Source organism: Gambusia affinis, linkage group LG04, assembly GCF_019740435.1.
Source record: "Gambusia affinis linkage group LG04, SWU_Gaff_1.0, whole genome shotgun sequence".
Classification (NCBI taxonomy): Eukaryota; Metazoa; Chordata; class Actinopteri; order Cyprinodontiformes; family Poeciliidae; genus Gambusia; species Gambusia affinis.
Window position 1 is genome coordinate 26247872 of NC_057871.1, and position 27927 is coordinate 26275798.

The following is a 27927-nucleotide window of genomic DNA, read 5'->3' on the forward strand; positions in this document are numbered from 1 at the left end:
ACAATATAGTCACAAAATGAACAAAGTTGTTTGAGTTTTGTAGAAAATAAATCTGTAAATCATTGAGGCCTGACTGTTTTCCATTTTCTTGGTATGAAAATATTCAGTCTGTTGTCAGAAGCTACTGCAGGATATGGGACACTTTATGCGGTTTAATGAACTGTAGGCTACCTCATTAAGGCTTTACTTTTAAATAAAAGTAAAGCCTGCTGTTTAACAAGTTAATTTTGATTAATTAATTACACAGACTTTAATGAATTGAACATTTTCTTTTTATCTTTTTTTAATATTCCCGAGTAACACTTTGGACACCTCGGTAGTCCCATATGATAAACGACATGCCAGTGTTGAAGCGGTGAGTGGTGGACGTCCCTCCAAATTAAATTCTTCAAACAACCTCCGTTCAGCTGACTAAGTTAAAAAAATAAAAAAAAAAAAATGGTTTTCTTTCTAAAACTAAAACAACCAACTCAGATGAACATTACATTCCACGTCCACATCCAGCGTTTTGCTGTTTTTCTTCCAGCGCCCTTTCAGTAACAGATACACGCGGCGAGGCGCGCGCTCTCACAAGCTCGCGCACCCACAGATCCATCACGGCCTTGTTTGTTTCGCGCAGCTTCTGCTGGAGGCTCACCTCTACTCTCACCAGTCACGCTCCTCCTCCAGCAGCCGTCCTCATGGCAACGCACGCACTGAGGAGAGAGCAGCTTAGCAACGCAGAGACGGAAAGCATCCCCGCAGGTCGAGACAGCGCGGTGCCATCGATACCACACTCAAGAAGGAGGAACGAAAGACAGGACGCAGCAGCGCTTCTGGATTCAGCTGAAGTCGACGTAAGCGTCGTGTTTTCTCCTGATAAAAAAAAACGACACCTCTTGTTTTTGTTAGCACTTACTGGATTTGTCGTGATTGTAAGGCTCTTTACGTGTAGCGCGTGTCCTCACTGCTGGTTGCGGTGCGGAGTGATGCTGCATGTTTGTGAAGCGGATTGATGGGATTTGTTTTCCTCGGCTTTCACAGGCGTGATGAAGTTCGTGGTGGTGCTGGTGGGAGCGGGCTCTCTCGCCTTCCTCGGCGCGGTCATCTGCATCATCGCCAGCGTTTATCCCCGAAAGCGCGGCGTGACCGCCGGCGATAACGGCACCATGACCTCGGAGGCGCTGATCCAGCCTCTGGAGTCCGGGTCTGTGGCTCACGCCGGGCCGCTGGGAGCTCTGCACGGCCCGGGGTCTTACGAAGTGGACAACGGGCTGGGCGGCATCGACCTGGAGGTCCCCACGCTGAACGAGATGAATCTGGGGAAGGAGACGGCAGGCGGGTCGGCAAAGCAGTACAGCTTCAGTCGGCTGATTTGTACTCCTCTACCTGTTGGGGAGTGTAAAACCAAAGATCTGAGGCAGAAACGGGAGCAGAAGCAGCAGCAGGCGGATGAGCCTCGGTACGGGAACGGGGGAGACGAAGACCTCCGGACGACGGCGGAGAACCTCCGACAGATGGTCTTACAGCAGAACGACCAAATCCTCATGGACCAGCGGACCATCAGAGAGCTGACGGGAAAGCTGAGTGAGTGTGAGAGTGGCCTGGAGGACGAGAGGACCACGCCGGCGCGGAGCGTCGGGGTGTGGAACGGGAACCGCCGCGTCATGGCCGGGGACGATGTGAGCTCTACCTCGGCGGCGCAGCTGCAGACGGCCCGGGCGGTGGAGGAGCTGGCCAGGGCCATTATGGATCTGAAGGACCGGATTGAAAAACTAGAGGTATGTAGGCCTACGTTGGAGGGGCTGGGGAAGGACATAAAAATTACAAAATAGCCTACATTTTTAAAAAGTTGGCTAAACGTTCTGGTTGCCTTTCATAAAATATGCGAGTTTGAAAGAAGAGCAAGCAGGTGTGTCTCTATAAAGCTCCGGAAAGGGCAGAAAAATGGGGGACAGTAATTACCCTGGACCTAAAACCAAGTTATGATATAATTTTTATCGTGGAAAATCAAAACTTTACACAACCCAAATCTTTTGATTTCAGTAATTAGGTGATTGGAACAAATGGTATCCATAATTGGGGCCTGCCCATAGCAATGCATAAGGAGAGCAGTGACTGACTTGCGAAGCAAGTCAGTCACTGCCTCCATGCATTGCATGGCAGGCACCTATTGTTCTACACCCAATAGAATGTCTCTTTATTATTCTTAACTTATTCTTCCGTCACCGTGAATGCGGCTCGTACCGCTGCGAGCCCACCCACAAAAGTGGTATCAAAACGTGCGGCTCGATCCCGGGAGGTGTGCTATTACTTTTGGTGGGCTTTGGAGTTACCATGGCGACGTAAAAAGCAAAAAACGACCCCAAAATCACTAACGAGCTCACCAGGTGCAAGTCTCGTCGTCAAGGGGACGAGGCAACCAGTAAATCCTGAAAATACCCTATTTTTGAGGATTTTCTGTGTCGTCATAACTTTATGTAGAAACGCCATTCAAACTTCATTTTGTAGATACGTCCGTGATCTCTTTTAAAGTGAAGACAGCATGTCAATATGTATTATGGTTTGTCCACAACGTCTTTCTAAGCGACCCAAAGTTTTTCATTTTTGGAAATATCAGAGTGTGAAGGCTGCTCCGCTAGAGTGAGAGTCAGAGTGACATTTTGACCCCAAATCATTTTTTAACTCGCCCTCACGCTCACAAATATTGCATGATTGGTATCAAACTTGGTCATGACATTGATACGCGTGCCTGCTCCGGTCAAATGTTTTCAAAAATTATCTAGCGCTTACAGTTTTCTCTCCAGGTGCTTCAGAGCAAAGTCATGCGCCAGGGTAGCAGACAGATCTCACTGATTCACTTCCATGTATTTCTGAAAAATTTCAGACCTTGGCACACACTTTTTTTATCTCATCGCTGTTAATACTGTGAGTGAGGTAGAGATATGAATGGCGGGACTATGTGAGACGACAAATAGCCCTCTCATATGCTTCAAACGGTTTTCGAATATGTATTACGGTTCCCGAACGGGAAACAGTTTTTTGCAATGCTTTTTTTAGTCAAACTGGCTGGCTCAAACAGAGAATTGTCTCCCCCTGGATGTCTCACTCACAGCTGGCAGAGAGGATTATTTACCATGGCAACGGAACCCAGAGGAGGGAGAGCTTCTGAGGACTACAAATACGCATCACTGTAGTTCTAACTACTAGTTCAGTTAAAACAGAGGAGGACTGAGCTGGCCTTTAGAAAAACTTGCTGCTATGGGCTGTATATAACTAATTTAACCCTGTCACTGTTACACATGGCATGAGTCTAGCCCTTTGAAATGAAGCTTACTGAAAATTTCAAAATAAAAGCCCTTGAAAATTTTTACATCAGGTCATTGCTTTTTTGAGCATCAAATGACTGATTTAATCCAATGACTGTTACACATGGGATGACTTTGACCCTTTCAAATGAAGCTAAACAAAAATTTCAAAATAAAAGCTTTGGCAATTTTTACATCATGTAATTGCTCTTTTTGGCTTTATGTGACTGGTTTATCCAAAGCACTCTTACACATTGGATTAGTGTGGGCATTTAATATGAAGCTTACTGAAAATTTCAAAATAAAAGCCCTTGAAAATTTTTACATCGGGTCATTGCTTTTTTGAGCGTTATATGACTGATTTAATCCAATGATTGTTACACATGGGATGACTTTGACCCTTTCAAATGAAGCTAAACAAAAATTTCAAAATAAAAGCTTTGGCAATTCTTACATCATGTAATTGCTCTTTTTGGCTTTATGTGACTGGTTTATCCAAAGCACTCTTACACATTGGATTAGTGTGGGCATTTAATATGAAGCTTACTGCAAATTTCAAAATAAAAGCCTCAACATGCCCTCTGATAGTGCACAAGAGGCGGTGCAATGATATCATTCTGCATTATCTGTTTATCCGAGGTTAGGGAACTGCCTTGTACAGCAAGGCAGTTCATTAGCATTAGCCTTTTAGCTTAAATAAGCTATTTCCTATTTTTCAGACTTATTAGCCATGTTTAGTATACTTAATGGAGTAAGTAAATGACAGTAAACATTCTAATGATACCCCACATGCTACTGAAAGTATTTATGCTTACATTAGCATATTTGTTCATTTTAGCTAATGCACTTACTTTATCATACTGAATGTTGCATGTCCAGCTTACTTAACATTCTTGTGATTCTCCACATGCTATTGATTACATTGCAGCTTTCTTTAGCATTGATGCAAATTCTTAGCATCAGAACGCTGGGTCCAAATCGACGGGCACACTTTGGCAGGCCCCAGTTAAATTTCTTCAGGAATTTTCTAGTTTTGAAATAAAATCCCTTTTATTATTTTTCTACCCTAATTCTAGATTTTATTCAGGCCATTTCAAAAGACATGTTTTTTTTTTTATTAAATTGTCATATATCTTACCTAGTGTTTCGTGTAATCATTAATTATAAAAATTGTAATCATGAAACCTTCATTCTAGTTGGAGGTTCCCCGAGAACAGAAGAGAGAACAGATAGGAACTGACTAAATGTTATGCCTTAATTTCTCACTGTCTTCAACGTAGGGCCTTTAAAACCACAAAATAAAATCCAAATATTTTTCTATATCAAGCCTGGTGCTGTAAGTGCTACCTTTAAATTATGATAGATATTCATTTCTATCTACTTATTTGTTCTCAGTTACCCAGGACATCCCAAAACTAAAAAAGGCTTAAAAATAAAGCAACGTAACCAGTTATAATTTAAATAGGCCATAACTTGTATTGGGAGCCATTTCAATAAATCAATGTTTATGAGAAACTTTATTAAGAGCAGTCAATCATTAAAGCTTTTTTATTTAGAACCTTACATTTTTGTAAAGTGTAGCAGAGATTAGATCAGTCAGACTGAACAAAACTCGTATAGAAGCAACATTTGAATTTTAGTTTTACTTCTCAATAATTTGCTTACTGAGAATAAAACATGTTTGATGTGCATTACTAGTCATTTTTGGTCCTGCAGCTTCAATGTGGTTTATAAACTTTTTAAACCACATTTTACGTTACATTTCAATAGAACCTCGCCGACCCAAATTGCTCTTAAAAAATTTTCCTGTTTATTGTCCCTTCCCAATGATGAGATGGGATTTACGCCCTTGGTTGTGTTTTTAATCCTTGTTTTTAGTATTCATGGCAAATTTTCAAGTCGGTTCATTATTCATTATTTATTATTCAAGTTTGATGTCTGTACTCTGCATGGAGTCAAGCGCCACCTGCTGGCCTGGAGGTCGGACGTAGTACCCCAGTTTACTTATGCATTGGGCAGCTGCTGGAAAATGAGGCTAATATATTTTGAGTGATAGAAATAACTGAATCATCTCACAAAAAAGCCTGTCCGTCTTTATTCCTCCCCCTCCGCTCTACAAACCAACTCGTCTTGACACAAAGGTCCATCATGCCTTGCTCCCACTCCCACAGACTCAGGGGAAATCTTTCCATGTAAGCCGGCCCTCACATCCCAGCGCGCCCCACCTCCCATTATGTCGGCTGCCTGGTCAGCATCCAGCACTCTGACGTTGTCGTAAATAAAACATGAGGCTGGCCGGACAGAAAAAAGACTGCTGGAGGTGGTTTGGGCTTTAGAGTGTGTGTGTGTGTGTGTGTGTGTGTGTGTGTGTGTGTGTGTGTGTGTGCGTTGGTATATGTGATTTAGCAGGACATTTCGTCAGAATACACACCACACTAGAAGGACATTTTGAATTAGCAGGACAGGAGCGGTGTCCTGCTAAAACAGAGAAAAATCTAAAAACGTAGAAAGGTTTCTATTGGTCTATTAACCCCAAAAATGCAAAAAAAACGAGATGTCCGCTTAATACACATAAACCTGATTTTGTGTATAATCTGTGTATCACCACAGTGCCCCCTATGGCAGGTTTGTGTAATAGCAGGACCTCATGAATATTCACACAAGGTCTTAATCTGATTGGTTGTTTACCGGAAGGTCCTGCTAATTATTACAGTGTCCTTCTAATTCACGTCTTGCAATTTACACTGGGGATGAGTTGGCAATATGATTATTCTGTGCTATAAGATACAGAAATGAATATATATTTTGGTCAAATATTGTTTATTTAAAATATTATGACTAATAAATGTGTGACATAAGTGCATGGATTAAAAGAAATATAAACCATAAGAGAGCCATTTTTCACCAAACTATTTATACACTCCACTGCTAACATTTTGTTGATTCTGGCTTGCTCTGCATCCATAGAACCAGAACCAAGCATTTTGAAGCAGAATTTAGCTTCAATGCACCACAAATCTTGAATAAAGCTTGAAAACAGCTGAAACAATGAATTCCTTTAAATCAAGGCAAAAACACAACTATTTACAATTGTTTCTGAATCTTAATCAAAGGTACATGTATCATTATATTTGATGTATATGATTTTAATTTTGATTTTACTTTGAATTTAATTTCTTTGTTTTTCTTTCTTAAGGTGAATGCACACCATGTTCTAAATTATTATGCAAATTGGATTTAACTGTTATAAAGATTACATTTTTGTTGTGCTATTAAATTTATAGATGGTATTGTGTGTCAGGGCTCTTTTAATCACTATAATTAATTTCGGATTAGTTTGTCTGGTGAGCTTAATTAAAGGAAATCTACTTAAGAAGGATGTTCCACATTATTAAGCAGGCCACAGCTTTCAAGCAATATGGGAAAGAGAAAGGATCTCTTTGCTGACCAAAATCATCAGATAGTGTAGTGCTATATGACAAGATATGAAAACATCAAATATTTTAACTGAAACTGAAGCATTATTGTACTGTGAAGAGATTTGTGGCTGATTTAGAACAAAGATGGGTTTGTATAGATAAAGGCAGAATGAGGAAGGTTTCTATTAGACAAATTCATCAAATTAAGAGAGCAGCTGTTAAAATGCCCTTACATAGCAGCAAGCAGTTACTTGAAGCTGGAACCACAAGGTGAAGGGTCCTCCAGAGGCTTGCAGTGCATGAACCTACTATTTGGCAGCTCCTAACCAGAGCTCACAAGCAGAACCAGTCGCAGTGGGCCCAACTGTACATGAAGATTGATTTTCAAACAGATTAGTTCACTGATGACTGATGTGCAACCCTGGATAGTCCAGATGTTCGCAGTAGTAGATTGATGATGGATGGCCACCAAATTCCAAAACAGCTGTGACATCAACAAGGAGGTAGTGGAGGCTGAAATCATGTGAGAGAGCTGGACAGCCCCTTCAGAGTCCCTGAAGGCTTGAAAATGACCTCAGCAAAGTATATGGACTTTCTGACTGATCACTTTCTTTCATGGTTCAGAAAGAAGAGCCATACCTTCCATACCAAAATCATCTCCATGCATGACAATGCATCATCTTATGCTGCAAGGCCACTGTGTATAGGCATGAAAGGGGAAAAACTCATGGTGAGGTCACCATCCTCCTCTGATCTCTGACCTCAACCCTACTGAGAACCTTTGGAGTTTCCTCAAACAGAAGATCCAAGGGTGGGATGCAGTTGATATCAAAACAGCAACTCTGGGAAGGTATTCTGACATCCTGCAATGAAATTCAAGCAGAAACTATCCACAAGCTCACAAGTTCAATGAATGCAAGAATTGTGATGGTGATATCAAAGAAGGGGTCCTATGTGAACACGTAACTCAGTCTATTAAGAGGTTTTGATTGAATTAGGTTTTGATTTTAGTACTTGTGATGCTGCACATTCAAATATTGATTAGTTCAGAGAACTGTTTGCAGTTCTTTATAATCCATAAAATGTTTAGAAAATCTGCTGTGCATATTAATTTGGAACAGTGCATTTTGAGTTTCTTTTTGAAAAAATACTGTTCTCCTTGGGAGCTTTGTTCAGTAAAATTTTATTTATACTGTAGTAGTTCTTGACTTGACAATCATACTGACCATCATTTCCATTGACCATTTAATAAAATCTGAGAAGATATCAATTACATAATAATTTGGAACACAGTGTATGTTACTTGTATGACTTCTTAGTTCTGTGTTTCTTTGATGTAAAGCACTTTCAACTGCCTTCCAGCTGAAATGTGCTATACAAATAAACTTGACTTGACAGCAGTTTTCAGATCTTGCCAAAGATTCTCTGTTGAATTTATGTCTAGACTTTGACCTTGCCACTCTAACATGAATGATTTTAAACCCAATCCATTGTAGATCTGGCTTAATGTTTAGGGTCATTGTCTTGCTGGAAAGTGAACCTCCGCCCCAGCCTCAAGTCGTTTGCAGACTCCGGCAGGTTTTCTTCCAAGATTGACCTGTATTTGGCTCAATCCATCTTACAATCAAGAATGAAGAAAAGAAATGTTTGTCAGTGGGGAAGGTGTGTTCAGAGTGATGTGCAGTGTCCATTCTCCACCACAAGTAATGCTTTGCATTTTGCCAAAAAGTTCAATTTTGGTCTCGTCTTATTGTTTTGCTGTATCCCAACATGGCTTCTGGCAAATTGCAAATGGGACTTTTTTATGTTTAGGTGGATGGCCTTGTCTTGGTAGGTTCACAGCTGTGCCATTCTCTTTCCATTTCCAGATGATTCGTGGAACCTGTTTATAACCTAAGCCTGCTTTAAGCTTCTCCACAACTTTGTCCCTGAGTTGTCTGGTGTGTCCCTTGGACTTTGTGATGCTGTTTGCTTCCCAATATTCTCTTAACTAACCTTTGAGGCAGTCTTAGAGGAGTTGAACTTATACTGAGATTAGATTACACACAGGTGGACTATTTAGTCATTAGCAGTCATCAGGCAACTTCTGAAGGCAATTGGTCGCACTTAGGGAAAGGGGGCTGAAGATTTTGTACACTGCACTTTTCAGCTTTTATTTGCAGAAAATGTTTTGAATCATGTATAGTTTTGTTTCTACTCCACAACTATATGCCACTTTGTGTTTGTCTTTCCCATAAAATTCTGTAAAAATATGTTTGCGGTTGTAATGTCAGAAAATATGGAAAAGTTCAAGGGCTATGGATACTTTTGCAAACTACTGTACCTACAATAAGTAAGGCAAGTCCAATGAGAGAAACAAGGTCCAGCAATCAACAGCTATGCATTGACAGTTATCAAATACCATGCTGGAATGATAAGATGGAAAAGGAGGAAACTCAGTCCACTGATATAAGAATTCAAATGCTACTGATGATGAATGGAAAATTGTGCCTCTCAAGGTTGTAGCACATTGGAGTAGCCCTGTTCTTTCATTGAGAATTTAACTTTTTAAACTTTCATTCCTGCCTTTCTGGGGGAAATATAGCTTTTGTTTGGACAAAAGTTCCTTCTTGTTTTGATACTGTGTATTTGGACTGATTTTTGTAAATATTTTTTATACTTTGCTATTTTGTTATGATGCATAATCATAACAACAGGGTGTTTTACAATAGCGAGCAAACAATACTACCAATGGACAAAAAGGCTTAGACTGAAACACAGCACAGAGGTGGTATTTATGGTGGCACACAAGCAGGTGCCTAGTACCGAGCAATAGAGGCCAATCCACATAAGTGGATGACTTATTTTGGGCTGTCTAGCCCACAATAATAAATTTAGCTCTACATGGGATTGGGTGTCCATATGTTAGGTCATTATTTTATGACTTAGTGGTAGTGGAAGATTATTACATATTACAGGCTAGACCCAAGATGTTCAGTGTTTATTGTTGTGGTGTAAGTTTACAAAAGTTGGCAACTGTAGAGATTTACCATGGTGCTAAACATGGTGATTTAAAAGGAATAAATATTTTTCTGAGAAGAATTATGTCCACATATCATGTAAAAAGATAACTCTTTGTTTTTGGAATCATTAGGGCCCAATCAGCCCCAATATTAAAGATGAATTAATAATGCATGCCATGCAAAAGGTTAACAAGAGTGTGGAAGGTGTGGGCAACAGTAGTGCCTGTGGTCACTGAAACCCTTGGGGTAATGACCCTAAACTGGAAGAGTGGCTCAAACAATACATCATCAGACCTCTTGATACAGAGAAGCACACCTTTGGGAACTGTTAATATACTGTGAAGACCACTCACACTCCAAGGCCTGTGGTAGAGGACCCAAGCTTTTTTTAAATTTAATTTCCTTTTTAGGATCAATAAAGTATTTTTTGAATTTAAGAAGGGATAACCACTCATGGAGTAATACAGAATTACAAATATAAATATAAAAAGCATTTATTTAAAAATATTTAAAGTGCCAAAAATATTATGATTACTTATGTTACTGTTAGCACAAAACTTTAGATTGATATTTTGTCATTATCTCAATGTCACTACTCTGCATACATGCAGATTGTCTAGGTAGTCTAATTTGTCTGTAGGCAGGTACATAAGACAACCTTTTTCTGCTGGTGTTGTCTGCCATTAGACAACAGTTTTGTTTTTATGATTTAAAGTGTTTTGAACACTTTATATCATAAAGTGATCTAGTGTGTATATATATATATATATGTATATATATATGTGTTGAAATGTGCTATAGAAGTAAACTTAAATAATTGATTGAACAGAAATGATTAAAAGAAGTGACCTTCCTGATAAAAGATTAAACATTGCTGGTGAGAGATACCATCTTACTGTTGTTTCCTAATTAAAGAAAGATGTATGATAAACTATTTAACTTTGAAATATTGAATGAAAGTTACAAAATATAACTCAAATAAATTTGTTTTCTTGTTTCTGAAAAAAAATCTGACCTTGTGTGCTTCAGAAACAAAATGGATTTCTCCTTTTGTTGTACCCCTCCTACTCTATCAACATGGTACAGTCCATCAAGGCCAGGTGCAAGCCATTAGTATTAATTGAACTTCTTTTGCGTGGAAGAAGAGGTAAGACTCATACAGAATCTCTTAAGACATTTAAGTACATATTGATTTGTAATTCTGAAGAATGTTGTAGGTTACTTGATGTTTGGATGCACCAAAGCATCTGATTTGCTTCAGTTTAGCTAGTTATCACCAACCATCTTAGTCAGTGTACCAGAGTTTAAAGGGAAGGTGGCTCACTCCAGAATTAGACAAAACTGTATTTGGACATTTTCTGTGCATCAGTGAGTGATATTCTTTCACAGGCACAAATTATCCTTTGTAATAATCATTACTATTAAGATAATGTTTTAATATTTGAAGGTTTTGAGAACCTGTCAATAGAAAGTCAATTATGTAATACTGTGTACTTCAGTACAGGTTTTTCGCATACAATAAAATCAAATCATATTGTGTACAGCAGAGGTGTCAAACTCAAGGTCTTGAGGGCTTGTATACAATAACTTTTAGATGTGTCTGTGATGCCACATGGCTGGATCAAATGAGGTGGTCATCAGCAGGTCATCAACTTGACTGCCCTTAGAAGCTAATTCAGTCATATAATTCAGGTGTTTTGGACCAGATGAACATCTAAAAGTTGCAGTACACTGCCCTCGATGCCTGGAGTTTGACACTCCTGATTTAAAGCATCATGTTGTTACTCAACAACAAATTACTCTGATCTTTGCAGGAGATGTCAGCAACAAGGTCTCAGAGAGCAAAAAGAAATCCCAAACATGATGCCAGCTATTATTCTCCTTGGGTGAAGATAAAGAGGGATTTGATGTAAAATACATCAATTCATTTAAAGGTGAGTTGTGACTTTTTTACGTACAGGATTCCAGAGTTTATTAAAGGATTGTTTTTGTTTACTTTTGTCTTGCTTTTTGACTTTTAAACTATTTTTATACTGCACACTAGCATAGATCATATATATATATGTATAAAGGAGGACTGTGTTTTGAAATTCCAAGTATAAAAGAATGAGTGACATTTAGAAGCACCACTCAGCTGACAAACAAATGTTCAAGTAACACAGAAAGACCTCAAATTAGATCAATTAACTGATTTTGAAAAAATTTTAATAATCTCATTTGCTACTATTTGAAAGATATGCATTGTTTAAAGTTTATTCAACCTTACTCATTATGTTTACCTGCAGGTCGGGGTGTGTTCAGCTGCCAGTGCTTTCAAAAAGGAGATTTCCTTATTGAGTGCAGAGGGGAAGTCATAAGTAGGAAGGAACAAGAAAACCGATTGAAAATTTACCATGATGCACTCCAGGCTTTTATGTTTGATTTCAAGTTCAATGGACAACAGCTTTGGTATGTGACTGTTTTAATGTTGCTTTTTATTTTATATTTAATCAAAGTGATGTAAACATTTTCAGCTTCATCAGTAAAAGTAGTTTTAGTTGGAGGAGGAATATTCTTCTGACATGCAAACACCAAATATGCAAAATCATTTCCGTTGCATGGTATAATTATTCTTATAGCATACTTAATATTTTAGTGTTGATGCTGCCAGAGAACATGGATCATTGGGGAGGCTGGTAAATGATGAAGAGATGAACACAAACAACAAAATGAAAGTTACAAGGGTGGATGGAAGACGTCATCTCTGTTTGTTTGCACTCAAAGATATTGGTCCAGGGGAAGAAATGACTTATAATTGTAGTGATTCTGACTGGCTATGGAGAAGAAGGGTACGAGTAAGTGTGAAAATACTATCACAAGTCATTCTACTAGCATTGAAAATATTTTTGAAGGAAATGTCAAGTTGTAGTACAGATTTTCATTATAGTTGAAAACAAGAAGTGATTAGCAGAGTGCCTAAAAACCAGATTTTGGAGAAAGACTTAACCAGACCACCATTTCAACTTGTTCAGCGCTATCCAAAATGCTAGAAACTGTCATATGTAAATTAGTATATTTTGACCTTATATTAATGAACATTTTATAGCAGGAGACATATTTTGCAGTGTCAATACATAAAATGTCTGTTTAACAATCAGCTGGACAGGTTCATTAAATAGGTGGATTTTATTTTTCTATGGACTCATTCAGTATACATCTCTTCATTTCAGATTTCCAAAGATGAATTGTGTCAGGCTGGTGATGTGGAAACATGCGGATCCTGTTCAACCAACCCTCCACAGGTAATTTTGGTGTCCAACGACCAACATATTATCTAAAACTAAGTCATTGAAATTATATTAAGTACTGTTCAAACACACAGGTATTGTCTAGTACTTGATATGTAAAGCTGCATTAAAAGGGAGGACAGAGGTTTGAAATTACAAGTACAAAAGAATGAAAGTTACATGTAGAAACGCCCATACACAGAGGTCCTGTGTAATACTCATCATGTAAGGTGCCAGAATAAGGAGGACATAGTTTTGAAAGAATGAAAGTGACATGTAGAAATGCCTATACACGCAGGTCCTGTGTAATACTCAAAATGTAAGGTCCCTGAATAAGGAGGACTGTTTTCTACATTGGGAACAAACTCGCATTCAATGAGTGTTCTTTACATTTCAGATTTCCAAAGATGAATTGTTTCAGGATGGTGATGTGGAAACATGCAGATCCTGTTCAACCAACCCTCCAGAGGTAATTTTGGTGTCCAACAACCAACATATTTTCTAAAACTAAGTCATTGAAATGTTATTAAGTACTGTTCAAACACACAGGTATTGTCTAGAACTTGATATGTAAAGCTGCATTAAAAGGGAGGACAGAGGTTTGAAATTACAAGTACAAAAGAATGAAAGTTACATGTAAAAACGCCCATACACAAAGGTCCTGTGTAATACTCATCATGTAAGGTGCCAGAATAAGGAGGACATAGCTTTAAAATTACAAATACAGACGAATGAAAGTGACATGTAGAAACGCCTATACACACAGGTCCTGTGTAGTACTAAAAATGTAAGGTCCCTGAATAAGGAGGACTGTTTTCTACATTGGGAACAAACTCACATTCAATGAGTGTTCTTTACATTTCAGATTTCCAAAGATGAATTGTGTCAGGCTGGTGATGTGGAAACATGCAGATCCTGTTCAACCAACCCTCCAGAGGTAATTTTGGTGTCCAACAACCAACATATTTTCTAAAACTAAGTCATTGAAATGTTATTAAGTACTGTTCAAACACACAGGTATTGTCTAGAACTTGATATGTAAAGCTGCATTAAAAGGGAGGACAGAGGTTTGAAATTACAAGTACAAAAGAATGAAAGTTACATGTAAAAACGCCCATACACAAAGGTCCTGTGTAATACTCATCATGTAAGGTGCCAGAATAAGGAGGACATAGCTTTAAAATTACAAATACAGACGAATGAAAGTGACATGTAGAACGCCTATACACACAGGTCCTGTGTAGTACTAAAATGTAAGGTCCCTGAATAAGGAGGACTGTTTTCTTGGGAACAAACTATCATTCAATTTGTGTTCTTTACATTTCAGATTTCCAAAGATGAATTGTGTCAGGCTGGTGATGTGGAAACATGCGGATCCTGTTCAACCAACCCTCAGAGGTAATTTTGGTGTCCAACAACCAACATATTTTCTAAAACTAAGTCATTGAAATGTTATTAAGTACTGTTCAAACACACAGGTATTGTCTAGAACTTGATATGTAAAGCTGCATTAAAAGGGAGGACAGAGGTTTGAAATTACAAGTACAAAAGAATGAAAGTTACATGTAAAACGCCCATACACAAAGGTCCTGTGTAATACTCATCATGTAAGGTGCCAGAATAAGGAGGACTTAGATTTATAACTAAAAATACAGACGAATGAAAGTGACATGTAGAAGCAGCCTATACACACAGGTCCTGTGTAGTACTAAAATGTAAGGTCCCTGAATAAGGAGGACTGTTTTCTACATTGGGAACAAACTCACATTCAATGAGTGTTCTTTACATTTCAGATTTCCAAAGATGAATTGTGTCAGGCTGGTGATGTGGAAACATGCGGATCCTGTTCAACCAACCCTCCAGAGGTAATTTTGGTGTCCAACAACCAACATATTTTCTAAAACTAAGTCATTGAAATGTTATTAAGTACTGTTCAAACACACAGGTATTGTCTAGAACTTGATATGTAAAGCTGCATTAAAAGGGAGGACAGAGGTTTGAAATTACAAGTACAAAAGAATGAAAGTTACATGTAAAACGCCCATACACAAAGGTCCTGTGTAATACTCATCATGTAAGGTGCCAGAATAAGGAGGACATAGTTTTGAAAGAATGAAAGTGACATGTAGAAACGCCAATACACGCAGGTCCTGTGTAATACTCAAAATGTAAGGTCCCTGAATAAGGAGGACTGTTTTCTACATTGGGAACAAACTTGGATTCAATGAGTGTTCTTTACATTTCAGATTTCCAAAGATGAATTGTGTCAGGCTGGTGATGTGGAAACATGCAGATCCTGTTCAACCAACCCTCCAGAGGTAATTTTGGTGTCCAACGACCAACATATTTTCTAAAACTAAGTCATTGAAATGTTATTAAGTACTGTTCAAACACACAGGTATTGTCTAGAACTTGATATGTAAAGCTGCATTAAAAGGGAGGACAGAGGTTTGAAATTACAAGTACAAAAGAATGAAAGTTACATGTAAAACGCCCATACACAAAGGTCCTGTGTAATACTCATCATGTAAGGTGCCAGAATAAGGAGGACATAGTTTTGAAAGAATGAAAGTGACATGTAGAAATGCCTATACACGCAGGTCCTGTGTAATACTCAAAATGTAAGGTCCCTGAATAAGGAGGACTGTTTTCTACATTGGGAACAAACTCGCATTCAATGAGTGTTCTTTACATTTCAGATTTCCAAAAAGGAACCGTATCAGGCTGGTGACGTGGATGCATGGGGATCCTTTTAACCAACCCTCCTGAGGTACTATTGGTCTCCAAAGACCAACTTATTTTCTAAATGAAGTCATTAAAATGGTATTAACTACTGTTCAAACAAACAGGTCTTGTGTAATATTCATCATGTAAGATGCAGGTATATAGAGGACTGAGTTTTGAAGTTACAAAATTGAAAGTTACATGTAGAAGTGCACAGACACACAGGTCTTGTGTAATATTCAACATGTAATGTGCAGGAATATGGAGAACTGTTTTCTACATTGGGAAGAGACTCACCTTAAGCAAGTGTTCTTTACTTTTCAGTTGATTAACCCCATATTTTTTATATGTTCTTTTCAGCACAAAGTAAACACAGATGGTAAGGGGAAAGAGCTCAACAGAAAACTAAAACAGAAGGACATAGAGCCCGCAGAAAAAGGAACACAAATAAAAATTCTGGTAAATCACCACACCTACACAAGTCTTGAAACACCAAGCTAGTTAAGCTCAAAAGCACAACTGAAGCATGGTCAAAAGTAATGATCTACACCACTGAAAGGCAATAGGGTGACCATGTTCTTCTTTATGCATGATATTTTGAGCAGACATTATCCAATATGTCATCTGGCTTAAATTACCACACACATACCATTTAACTGTGCCTTGTATTAAAATGATAAACTTTCACACAGCCAATGTTCAGATGCTAGAAAATCTAATTTGGTGATCAGTAATGGGACTGTTTATACTACTTTCTCTATCCCAATCTTAATCTGAAATACATTCACATATTTATATTTTTTTCAAAATATCAAAGCACCACAAAACTAATAAGCAAAGTAATCAGAGTATATCTTTAAATTTGGTTAATTTTAAGATATTAACCAAATTTAACATCTTAAATTTGATTAATCTCTGGTTTTAGGAAACCAGAGATCTCAAAAGGCCCTTTGCTGATGCTGCACCTGTACAGAACCTGTATTTTGGTGGAGTCAGTGAGATGGTTCAGAGTGGGATCTCCTTCACTGGAAAAAAGACTAGGCACCAGCATTAGAAGGAGGAACAAGTCTTTTGGCTTTGGATGGTTCTTCACCAGCTGCTGAGGCCTGTTTGTCAAACAAATGCAATTTTAAATTATGAAAAAAAAAATTTTTTTTCTAGAATTCCCTCAAATAATTAATCATACATACCAAGCAACCATACCAAGTGTTAACCTGTTTGGCATTTGCAGAAATTAATTTTCATCGATGCAACCTACATGCTCATTTCTGTAGCTTCTCCCACTAATGTATGTTCTTTATGAATGCTTATTTGAAAACAGGCATTACATAATTTATAACCAAGAAAAATTAACAATTGGAGTTGGTTTTCACTAATGAATTATTTCTTTTTTCTAGCATCTATGGAAAGTGCTAGGAGAGCAAAAAAGCATCCATGATCTCCCTGGAGATTGCTGCGGTCATGAGGCACTTTGGCGAACACATCAAGAAAGGACAACTGGCCACTATAATAGAATGCCAGCATCTTTTTGATTTAACAATAGACCCATAATTCATTTAACTTTGCCATTCACAGATTTTCCTTTATGTTCACAAACAGAATTGTTGCTCTAGTTCTTAGTGAAGGTGCTGTAAATAAAGTCCACTTTCTGTGTAGCCATATTCCATATTTCCATGTTTGGACTTAATACATATATATTTCATGTTTGTGTATGCTGTGGTCCTGATAAATAAAATTGGCCCTGACAATTACTGTTGGTATCATGGGCGGAGCCAAGCACCTCATTATCGTCTGTCCTTCTAATACAGCATTGCATCAGGTTCTTGTATTTTGAGTTCTGATGTGTGTATTGAAGTTTTCAAGTGAGATCTATGTTGTGTAGCTCAAACAAGATTTTTGACAACTTACTACGTCTTTCTAGCACAAGTGGAAAGGGGTGACTGTTTAGTGTTGCAAAAAACTGGTTTGAAAAAATTGTCCCTCTAAACCACCAAAACCCGTATGTGTGTGTGTGTGTGTGTGTGTGTGTGTTCTGAGATTGAGGAACAGAAGATGTTTATCCACACACACGCGCGTGCATGTTTTGTTTTGCTCCCTTCACATTGACTTCCGTTCATTTCTGAAGCCTGACCTTAACGCTAAACCCAAAATAAACTCGCATCAAAACTTAGCTGCCAACGTCGCCCAACCCAAGAACCGCAGCTCTTCTTATCGTGTCGGACCTCACAAATCCACATAACGTCAGAAAATGGGCCTTACAAGGTGAAGAAAGTCTTAAGCAAACACACACACAGAAGCCCTGCTGCATCGCTGCCAGCCCTCGGTGAGTGCAGGTTGTCTCCGTCAGTGTGAATTTATGTCCTTGATGTGGAGATACACCGCCTCAGCAACTCTCTTGATATTACACATCGCACTCACCAACATCTCATCCACTCCTGTGGATTTGCCTCTGTGTACAGCAGCTTCACAGACACGTTATTTATTATTTTCTGCAGCTTATGCTCTGCATCTTATTAACGGCTTGAGTGATTATCAGTACGGCAGCTGCTCATTTTAAAAAATTACTCTGCAAAAAAAATTTAAGTAAAAATAGCAGCCTCAGGAAGTGTTTTTTTTTTTCTCGTATCCCGAAATTGTAGACAACCACTGACCAAAAAAATGAATTTAGAACGTTGTTATGTGTAAGATTTAATCTTAACAAAGGCTTGAAACAATGAGGTTTAATCCAAATCTGTCATTATAAAGTCATGGATCAAACCAAACAAATGGCTTGATGGAGATGAAATCCTATAACATCAAACAAAGAGCCCATTATTTCTGAGAAATAAAGAGTTTAAAACAGTTTAAAACAGATGCAGATTGAGTCATTGCTTCACTGTTTTTAGACATTATGCAGCATTTTGAAATTAGTACGTGAAGATCTCATAGTGCCTCTTGTGGTCTTAATCTGAAACTTCTTTAACAGAAGTATGAAGTATGAACAAACAATGTTCCTACTGCAATCGCTTGCTTGTTGAGAAAATAGAACAAAAAAATGTTACCTATGGTGCCTTAAAAACATTTTCACATTTTGTTATTTCACGTCTGCATCATATAATCTCAGTATAAATCACAGAAAATTGACACAGCACATGAGCTGTTTACATCTGTAAACAGCATAATGACAATGTAGCATGTAGCATTGTTGAGATGATGAAGGCAAAGAAAGAACAGAATCTTCTTAAAGAGACAGAGCCCCGATTTCAAGGCATTGAATTTCAAAGTAAAATTCCTTTTTTATGTACGACACATATGTATAAATAGCACATTTATAACAACTGAAAGTAAAATAGTTTTTTGATTGTGCTATAGAATGGCACTAAACAAATAATATCTCTAAAGGTTGTTCAAATCGAACAACGGGGATCAGATTTAACGTTTTAAAGATGCTGAAGGGTTTCCATATGTTGAGCCACTCAGTTAAGATGAAAGTTCATATCAGTTTATTTGTCAGGTTTATAATTTTCATATCATCTATTGTCCAGGTTTATTATGTCATCCATACACGCAAATGTCTTACGGAGCTAAATTTGTTCAAAAGAAAAACTATTTGAACCTGACAAAATAACTGAAACCGGAAAAAAACAGGTTTGAAATCGAAACTGAAAAAAAAATGTTCAAAACTACTTTTCCTTCCTATTCAGGTTTTTTTTCAGTTTCAGATTTTGTTTTTCAGTTCCAAAATAATATTTCAGCTTAAAATTTTTTTTTCAGTTTCAAATTATTTTTCTCTTTTGAACAAATTTTATGGCCCCAATTTAGTGCCATAGTTTCTTCTAAGTTTTCTGTTTGGCCTAGTATAGCTAAGTATCGATCGAGCTGTTGGCTAAAAGCCTCGTCTTTGTTTCTACATAACATATGCCTTTTAGTACAACTGTAGTTTTCCCTTCTTCTTCGTTAACTTCTGTACGTGTCTGACCTTTTGCTTCTCCGCACTGCTAAAGAATAATATCTTTCCCCTCCTCTCTACAGGCGGAGATCGGTCCCGGAGCCCTGAACCTCACAGATTCATCGGTCGTCGGTAGCAGCAGCAGCGGTAGCAACGGCAACACCCAGACCGGGGACACTGGTAGGACTCCGTCTTCGTCGGCCGGCGGTTCTCCGTCCCCAGCAGCGGGAGCTGGCCCGGGAAGCCGTCGTCCTGCTCCCCCGCACTCCCACGGCCCCAGGCCGACCTCTTCCAAAGGTTCCCCCGGCCGGGGAAAGAGCGTCTGGAGGGTGGAGGACCTCGAAGGGGAACTGGAGAGGAAGATAAAACTGCTGAAGAAGGAGCGCCAGGGCATGAGGAAGGAGACGCAAGATCAGCACGAGAAGATCGACAAGGGCATCGACTCGGTCAACCATCGCATCATGGAGCTGGAGCACAGTGAGTGTCTGTGGGAGTAAACCGATACCCACGAGGAAGCGGATAACCGCATCCGCGCGCTCTGACATGAAAGCACCAAGAGCGGCGCCCGAAATGAAAGTTTAACGAGCGCCGCGGGTGAACTGGGTCATCACAGCAGTGGAAAATACACCGTGTGGATGAAAATAAGATGGCTAATGAGGGCTGAGGGTTGGGAAATGTCAAGCAGGGACAGGGGGCGCGCAAATAATACAGCTATAAATAGAGTTCATTACGGTTGGATTTAATTTCGTCATTTAAGCCTCTGTTTCGTCAAGTCTCAAGGCAGAAAACCACTGGAAAACCGAAAAATGATAAATAGGTACGTTTCAAACAAAAATCTAGGAATTTAAAGGATAAAGAGAGAGATTAGCAACGGCAGGAAGCTTCAAGAACACTTCCTTAATCCCTGACAAGGTGCAATAGCCGTGTGTCCTCATTCATCCTTTATCTCATCTAAAACACAATTTCCAGCGTGCAGTCTATTTTATTCTCCATTTAGACCCAGAAACCACAGACTTTTTCTGAATTTCACCCTCTAACGGGAGGGGGCTATTTTTTGTGAATTGATCAGATTCTGCCCGGAGTTTCAACCGACCCCCAGACCCAGAACAACCTAATTAATGGAAACCTGGGTCCTCAACAATGCTTTTGCCAATACTCTTGTCTACCATTTTTCTTTTCTCCAAAACGAAATGACTAAGTGAACGTCCCCCTGCATATGGTCACAAATTTAGAGGCCAGAAACATGGAACCAAGTGAGGCAAAGACTGTAGCTCGAGTTTAGCTTTATATTCTTCTAGTCTTTAGTCGAATCAGTTTTAGTTATGTAAGCTGCGGCATGTGCGGTGTAAATGAATCAGTTGTTCTGGTGTAGAAACAAAAGTAACGCCACCAATCACTTTTATCGATGATGCATCAATGCTTTGCTGCTACAGCTGATAAACTACTGTGAAGTTGAGCCGTTAGCTGGAGGTTAGCTACCGCAGCAGATAGCCCAACTAATTGGCCACCTAATGTGTGTGTTACTCTATGAAGAGCAGATTGGTAAACAGCTGTAATTTGCACTAAACCTTTTTAAGCACCAACGTTCAAATTACCAGATGTTTATTCTAGATTTTTTTTTCTTAGGTTTATATTTGAAAACAACAATGAATAAATGACAAATAAAATTATAACAGCAATAATAAAGTTCATTATTTATATAACTTAAAAAAAATTATTTTAGCTTGAATTGAATCCATCAAGATTACCAATTGTAGTTTATTGGCTAAATAAACTCAGCTGAAATTAATGAAGGACAGAAAAAAGGAAGGGTACAAGGAAAGAAAGGATGTAGGACATAAACAAAGGAAGGAAGGACTGGAACAAAAAAGAGGAAAGATGAACTGAATGAAAGAATGAAGGACAGAGATATTTGGGAGTCAAAAAAAGAAAGAGTGTAAAGAAATAATGACACAAGGAATGAAGGAATGGAAGGAAGAACAGAACATTTAAAGCAATGGAGCATGGAGTAAAGCCTGGAAATACAAATATTTGTTTCCATTCTCTTATTTTCATTTTGCACACTGATCCAGTCCTATAGAAATGCTGAAATGAAACGTTATACTTTCCCAAACTTTCTAAGACTGGATAAGAAGAGAAAAATGCCTTAATGGTTTGAATGAATTTAAATAACAAAAGTTTCTGCAATGAGGGTAAACAAACTACTTCCGAAAATAACTGAAAAAAAAAAAGGTTTGTCCCTGAATTAAACACCCGTCAGCCCCTCTTTCTCATTGCATCTTGCTTTCTGACGACCTCTCTTCATTTCCTTTGCTCTGTGTCTCCAAAGCACTGACAGAGCCTTCGTTTCCCGACGGGTTCGTCCTCTCCTTCCCCATGCGGACCAGCTACATGCACGGCCTGGTGAGGAAAGAGATAACCGAGATGTACGCCTTCACAGCCTGTGTGTGGCTCAAGCCCAAAGAGGGGGGCATCGGGACCCCCTTCTCGTACTCGGTGCCCGCGCAGCCCAACGAGCTGGTCCTGCTGCAGGGAGTCCACAATCCTGTGGAGCTGCTCATAAATGACAAGGTAGAGAGCTTTTCTGATTAAATGATGCGGCGATCCACTTGTTTTCCACTTCCGATACCGATGCTGATATCTGAGGTTTAATCTCGACCGATACCGATCCGACCAGGCTGGAAATCTGCTGAAGTTGAGCAAAGTAAAAGTTTAAGGCAAAAGGTGTCCTAGTGGTTTCTTTGAGCTAAAGTTAAATAACGATGGGCGTCGCAGCCAGGGGGGTTTTAACACCCACACCTCCCATGGTGAGACGTTTAAACGGCCTCACTTTTCATGCAGTTTAGCTATAAAAAAAAAAAAAGAAGCTGCGTTTCTACGTCGTCGTCTTTGTGACGCCAGCCTGAGTGTGCGCTGAAACCGAAGTGAGCGCATAACTCAAACAATAACTTGTGGTGTCGCACCTTTTGTGTTTTGCATTCAGTTGCTATATTTGCATCATGTGTCACTCCTCTCTTCCTGCTTCTCATGTATGGAACACCAAGAGGGCCCAAAAGCTCTGCGATTTTTTTTATGTCTCCGTTGTATGAAAAGTACTTTGTTAACATGCAAGCAACTGCGTTCGCAACGGAAAGCGTAGGTAAATAAACTTCTCCACCAGCGATTAACAGACAGATCGTTTTCATCCAATCAGAAAGACAAAAAAATACCTGAACTCTGCAGCCTTACAATATGCACAGTAAGTAAATGCTTACTGTGTGCATTTCAGGTATCAGCTCTTAATTTGTTAAGTTACATGAGGTGATAGCCAAATGATAGCTACCTGCCTCACTTTGATTAAAGTAGAAGAAAATGTCAACAAAGACAACTGTTACTGTTTACAGTTGCAGGAGGTGAAACAAAAGTTATTCACCACCATCATGTGTTTTTTTTTCTTTTCTTTTTTACCTTCAGGTGGCGCAGCTTCCTCTGTCCCTACCCCAGAATGAGTGGCAGCACATCTGCGTCAGCTGGACCCTGCGAGACGGGGTGTGGAAGGCCTACCAGGGGGGCAAGATGAAGGGCAGAGGAGAGGGACTGGCTGCCTGGCATCCCATCAAGCCTGGAGGAGTCCTTATACTGGGACAGGAGCAGGTGGGCCGGACAGATGGATGGAGAAAATGTTGGAGAACAGGCCACTTTTGTGGAAATCGTGTTTTTGTAATGAATGAATGAATAAATGCTACAGACAAAGCGTGTCCTCAGAAACGTCTTAAATTCATGTAACTAAAATTAAGGCTGCAAGATGTCTTAAATGGGTTTTTAAAAAGTGTAAGTTGGCCTTAAAAATGTTAATCATAATTCTTTCATTTTGTCGTGGCAGGACTTTTAAGGCTGCAGTGTGTAACGTTCGTAGAAGAAAACCTTTTTACAAACTGTCCTATATCGTTACAGAATGGTTTGACACGGGTAATCTGCGAAAAGTGGTAGCTATAAACAACCAATCAGAGCCAGGAGGCGGGACTTAGCACTGTCAAGCGTTGCTCTTTGCTACGCTGCAGCTAGCATAGCATGTTGTGAATGCTCAGGCTAGTCGGCATAGCCACCGATTATGTTGGATAAACACTTTTTCAGTGTTTTTCCACCGTTAGCACATTGAGTAGCATTGACTGGCAGCGCTAAGACCCTCCTCCTGGCTCTGATTGGTTGTTTCTGTGACTGGGAGCGGTGCATTTCTTCTGAAGGCAGTAGTAGCACTGGGAGGAGGTGGAGGAGAAAGATCTTTTCACCGATTATCTGTCTCATAACATACTGTCACGACATGGTGACACTCTAAACAGATATGCACCTTTGTAAAAGTGACATACTGCAGCATTAATCTGCTACTTTCTGTGCATTTTTTTCCCTGCCAGGCAAAAGTTTGAATGCCACAGAAATCTTTAACTGAAAAAAACAACAGGTAGACAGACCACTAAACACGAGGTGGTTTAGGCAACTGGTAACTGGCTGCTAATGTACCCTTGCTTGCTAGCTACCTTTTTTGTCATGAGGTAGCCTAAATTTAACGCCGGTTGGCCGGACAACGTTCGTCTTAATCATTGGCTCACTTCTGTTGCCCATCCACACGAGGCTGGGCGCAATCTGTGCGTAAAGACCTTTTCACTATGTGGGTTAAGGCTGTAGAGAGAATCACAAAACACAAGTCATTAAACGTAAGCAGGACTTCTGATGAGCAGATGAGTAGCCGGTGCCTCTTGAACATTAGCGATGCTGATCCATACAGCTGGTTGCCACCCTCCTTCATTAGTCAGTCAGCTCCGTTACATAACCATGATCAAATCTTGTGTTATCCCTCCCCGCTGCAGTCAAAGAAACAACCCAACGCTCATTCTGCACCGCGTCGTCCATGTAAAGCACACAGCAGGGCTTTCAATTCAATAATGCGATGAGCCAATGCTAAACAAGTTGATTTGATGGGTAGGTTTTCGATGGCTCTTTATTAATCTCTGCTGTAAACAGCTGATGGATTGTTGTTGTGTGGACGTGTTGACTAGATTTTATTGGAAAATCCCCACCACCTCACCCCACAACCACAATAGGCAGCGTTGGAGTAGAATAAAGATTTTTAATCTTATTTTTGTAGATAAATCATAAATCAGTGCTTCTGCGTGATGCTTGGGATTTTGATCCCATTTCATTACTGTTTAATCAGGTCAGGGGACACAGTAGTAGACCGGTTTCCTGACAGCATTGCAGCTCGACAGACTTACAGTAGGTCAGTGTAATCGTGAGCTGATGACGATGATAAAAAAGGATTAAAACACAGTTTGGTAAAACTCCCATGATCGTCTTCTAACCTCACTTCCTTGATGGTCACAGTTTTTTTTTTTTTGAAGTAAAATGTAAATCCGGCATAAAGGATTCTAAAAAATTAGCACATAATTATTTTTCTTAAGATCCAAAGTAAATAAAGGGTCAGTATCGCTGATTCCAATACCGATACCAGTATCAATATCAGTGCTCTTTATTATTTAGGTTTGATATATCATCAAGCTTTTGTCTTTGTAGGTTTTCCTTTTAACTATTTTGTTAAAGCCTAACAAGAAAGACAGAATTTGGACAAAGTTATTAGGTGCCTATAAACTACATTATTAACATATCAGCATGATAAACAGAAAAGTAGTACAAGTTTATGTGCATTTATTCTCAAATAAAGTGCAAAAGCAAATTTCTAATTTGAGAGCAAATGAAAACAATTTTGTTTTCGAGTTAAGGTTGAGAAACTGCAATATTAAAATTAAATACATATTTCAACAGGGAATCTGAAACTAAAGTATCAAGCTGATATTGATCCGATACTGATATCAATAGTTTCGATATTTTGGATCAATTCACTCACTTCTACTGTCCATAAGAGTTGCAGACAAATGAGATACATTTCCGTCGTTTCCTACATTTTTCATGCTTTTCTATCATAAGTTTGTGCTGCTAAAAGTTCAGTGGATGAATATATTTGGCAAAGCACTGCTTGAGATGAAATAAGCAAACATTCCATTCAGCCATTTGTTGGTCACAGTCGTTTGTTTTTCCACCCCAGGACACGCTGGGCGGGCGTTTCGACGCCTCCCAGGCTCTGGTTGGGGAGCTGTCCCAGTTCAACCTGTGGGACCGGGTGCTGAAGCCCGCCGAGGTGGCCGCTCTCGCCGACTGCAGTTCCTCGGCGCTGGGCAACATCGCCCCCTGGACCGATCAGGACATAGACGTCTACAACGGCGCCACCAAAGAGTCTCTGGACCCGTGCCACGCCGCCCAGAGATCCGGCCCCAAGCAGTGAACGCTTCACAGTGGGGGGGAGGGAGTAACCAGCCAATCACGGCTCTGTTTGGCGGTCTACGTAGGAGTCCATTCTGATGTTTAAAGGTGTACCAAACCCGAGTTTAGAGTATATTTTGCTTCAAGGCGGGCGGGGAAACTTACTGGTCAACTGAACGGTTTGTGCTACCGAGCTGTAAAGAGTGGTGTATTCGTTTTGTTCTTTGTGTTGGTGTACACGCACATGTGGTTACTTCTGCAGCGAGATGAAGCGCCTTCAGTCACAGAATCGCTTGACAAGGCAGCACAGTGGATCAGCTTCTGGCTTTTACAGTTTCAATGAGGCCGTTACTTATAGCAAAACTGCATTTCCATTGACCATATAAGTGCGCAAAATGGAAATCGCCCAATGGAAACGAGAGGCAATTTCGGTGAAACGTACGTTTTTCAGTAAAAGCGTTTTGAGACAGGATGAGTTGCAAAATTTCGCAAAACTACAGCAGGAACACGGTAGGTGGTAGGAGAACGAGTACGGCGTGTCTTTTTATTGACTTATTGTGTGAACAAACGTACTCGCGTGATTTCAATGCTGTTATTTATTTGACAACAACACAGCAATTGCGAAATTGTGTTTCTTTTCCCGACAATTAGCCGAAAATCGAGAAATTTTTGCGCACGTTTGCAGTGGAAACGCAGCCGGAGACGCGCCTTGTCATTTAACCTTAGGGGGCTGTAGGGGCAGAAGGTCTGATGGCTTTGTCTGTGGTTATGTTTTGTTATGTTATGTACGAAGCTGCAGTATTTCTCAGACAGCACAGTGACGCCACGCTCTGTCTCCGCTCAGTTTAAAACACTTCAAATGAAACCTGAGACGCTGTTGTGCTACTTTTTGACTTTTTCACTAAAATTATTTTAAAAAAGGGTTGTTGTTTTTTTTGTTGTTGTTGTGTTTTTTAAATGTATTTGATTCTGTTGAGTAATTGTGATTTTGGATTTTCTATTGCGCACACCACGATTGAGTAAAACGTTCGATTCTAAATGTGCAAGTGTAACGTCCTCTTGGTAATGTTGCTCTGTTCTAGTCCGCGCTCCTGCTTCGCTGTAAGGATGTCTCACACTTCACCGTCCCGCAGTTCGGGGGACGAATTAAAATCTGCTGCTGCACAACACGTATATCTCTTCTGACTTCTAAAAATAAACACTTTGCCTCCCTGACTGCGCGTCGGACGCAAGCGGTTACGGCACGTTTGGTGAAACTGTGATGCTCCCTGAATGTAAACCAGATGAATGTCTGCATGAGTGTTTCCTGTTTGTAAAAAAAAAAAAAGAAAAGAAAAAAAAGATAAAGACAAACTTGCAAATGAATCAGATTTTCCCATTAGGAAATATTTCAGTAGGAAATTATAACCTCTCAGAGAAAATGCTTAACGGATTGATTGGACTGATTCTTGACTTATGAAGAAATCTGTTATATAATTGGCTGTTATGTGGAGAAAAAAAACAGCAAAAATAAAAAAAACGCCTTTATCTCATGCCTTTATCTAACTGAAGAAGAGAAAACAAGCAAATAAACAGAAAAGATGCTTTTGAAACGCTCCACACTTTTGTCCCCTATTGTGTCTGATTTTCTCAATTTCTCATTTCCACTGATTTCACACTGTAACAGGAAAGTTGCATATTTCTCTTTTCCCCTGAAGTTGAAGTCACACATAACCTGACAAAATTAGAACAATCATTTTTTTCAGATAATATTTTAATTTATTCAGAGGAAAAAAGAAAATCTATTGAAAACAACACGACCAAATGACAGCTCTGCTTTTCCAGCCAAAAAATAATAATAATAAAAAAATCCTCTGTTACGTTTTGTTCTGAATCATCGCCTCCGCTTCTTTTTATCTTCTTTCTCATCACCTCCTTTGCATCATCGGGAACCTTTTTTGTCTGCCCCTGTTTTAAAATGAACAGAAATGAAAACGGAAAACCGTCACAAGAGCGTCTGCGGACTCACAA

General features: G+C 39.4%; 1 protein-coding gene and 1 long non-coding RNA gene across 3 annotated transcripts; both read left to right on the forward strand.

Annotated features, from left to right (window-relative positions):
- The first annotated feature begins 427 nt into the window (after positions 1 to 427).
- nptxrb (neuronal pentraxin receptor b) lies at positions 428 to 27790 on the forward strand. 2 transcript variants are annotated; one of them, XM_044115545.1, is made up of 6 exons: positions 429 to 836; positions 1024 to 1760; positions 19710 to 20103; positions 21956 to 22197; positions 23080 to 23259; positions 25703 to 27790. In XM_044115545.1, exons 2-6 carry the CDS (start codon positions 1029 to 1031, stop codon positions 25937 to 25939), a joined length of 1785 nt encoding a protein of 594 aa, XP_043971480.1. In that variant the 5' UTR covers positions 429 to 836; positions 1024 to 1028; the 3' UTR covers positions 25940 to 27790. The 2 variants fall into 2 exon arrangements, with proteins under 2 accessions (XP_043971481.1, XP_043971480.1); XM_044115546.1 differs by having other exon boundaries at positions 428 to 1760.
- LOC122830305 lies at positions 11581 to 12610 on the forward strand. Its single transcript, XR_006370504.1, has 3 exons — positions 11581 to 11642; positions 11994 to 12156; positions 12344 to 12610. It is a non-coding gene; the product is annotated as an uncharacterized LOC122830305 (long non-coding RNA).
- Positions 27791 to 27927: the final 137 nt, after the last annotated feature.

Excerpts from the sequence above, each read along its gene's own strand:
- nptxrb (XM_044115546.1), top strand. The coding sequence starts at position 1,029 with ATGAAGTTCGTGGTGGTGCTGGTGGGAGCGGGCTCTCTCGCCTTCCTC. Across the intron at positions 22,198-23,079 it reads AGCTGCTCATAAATGACAAG|GTGGCGCAGCTTCCTCTGTC; the intron begins GTAGAGAGCTTT and ends TTTTACCTTCAG. Across the intron at positions 23,260-25,702 it reads TTATACTGGGACAGGAGCAG|GACACGCTGGGCGGGCGTTT; the intron begins GTGGGCCGGACA and ends TTTCCACCCCAG.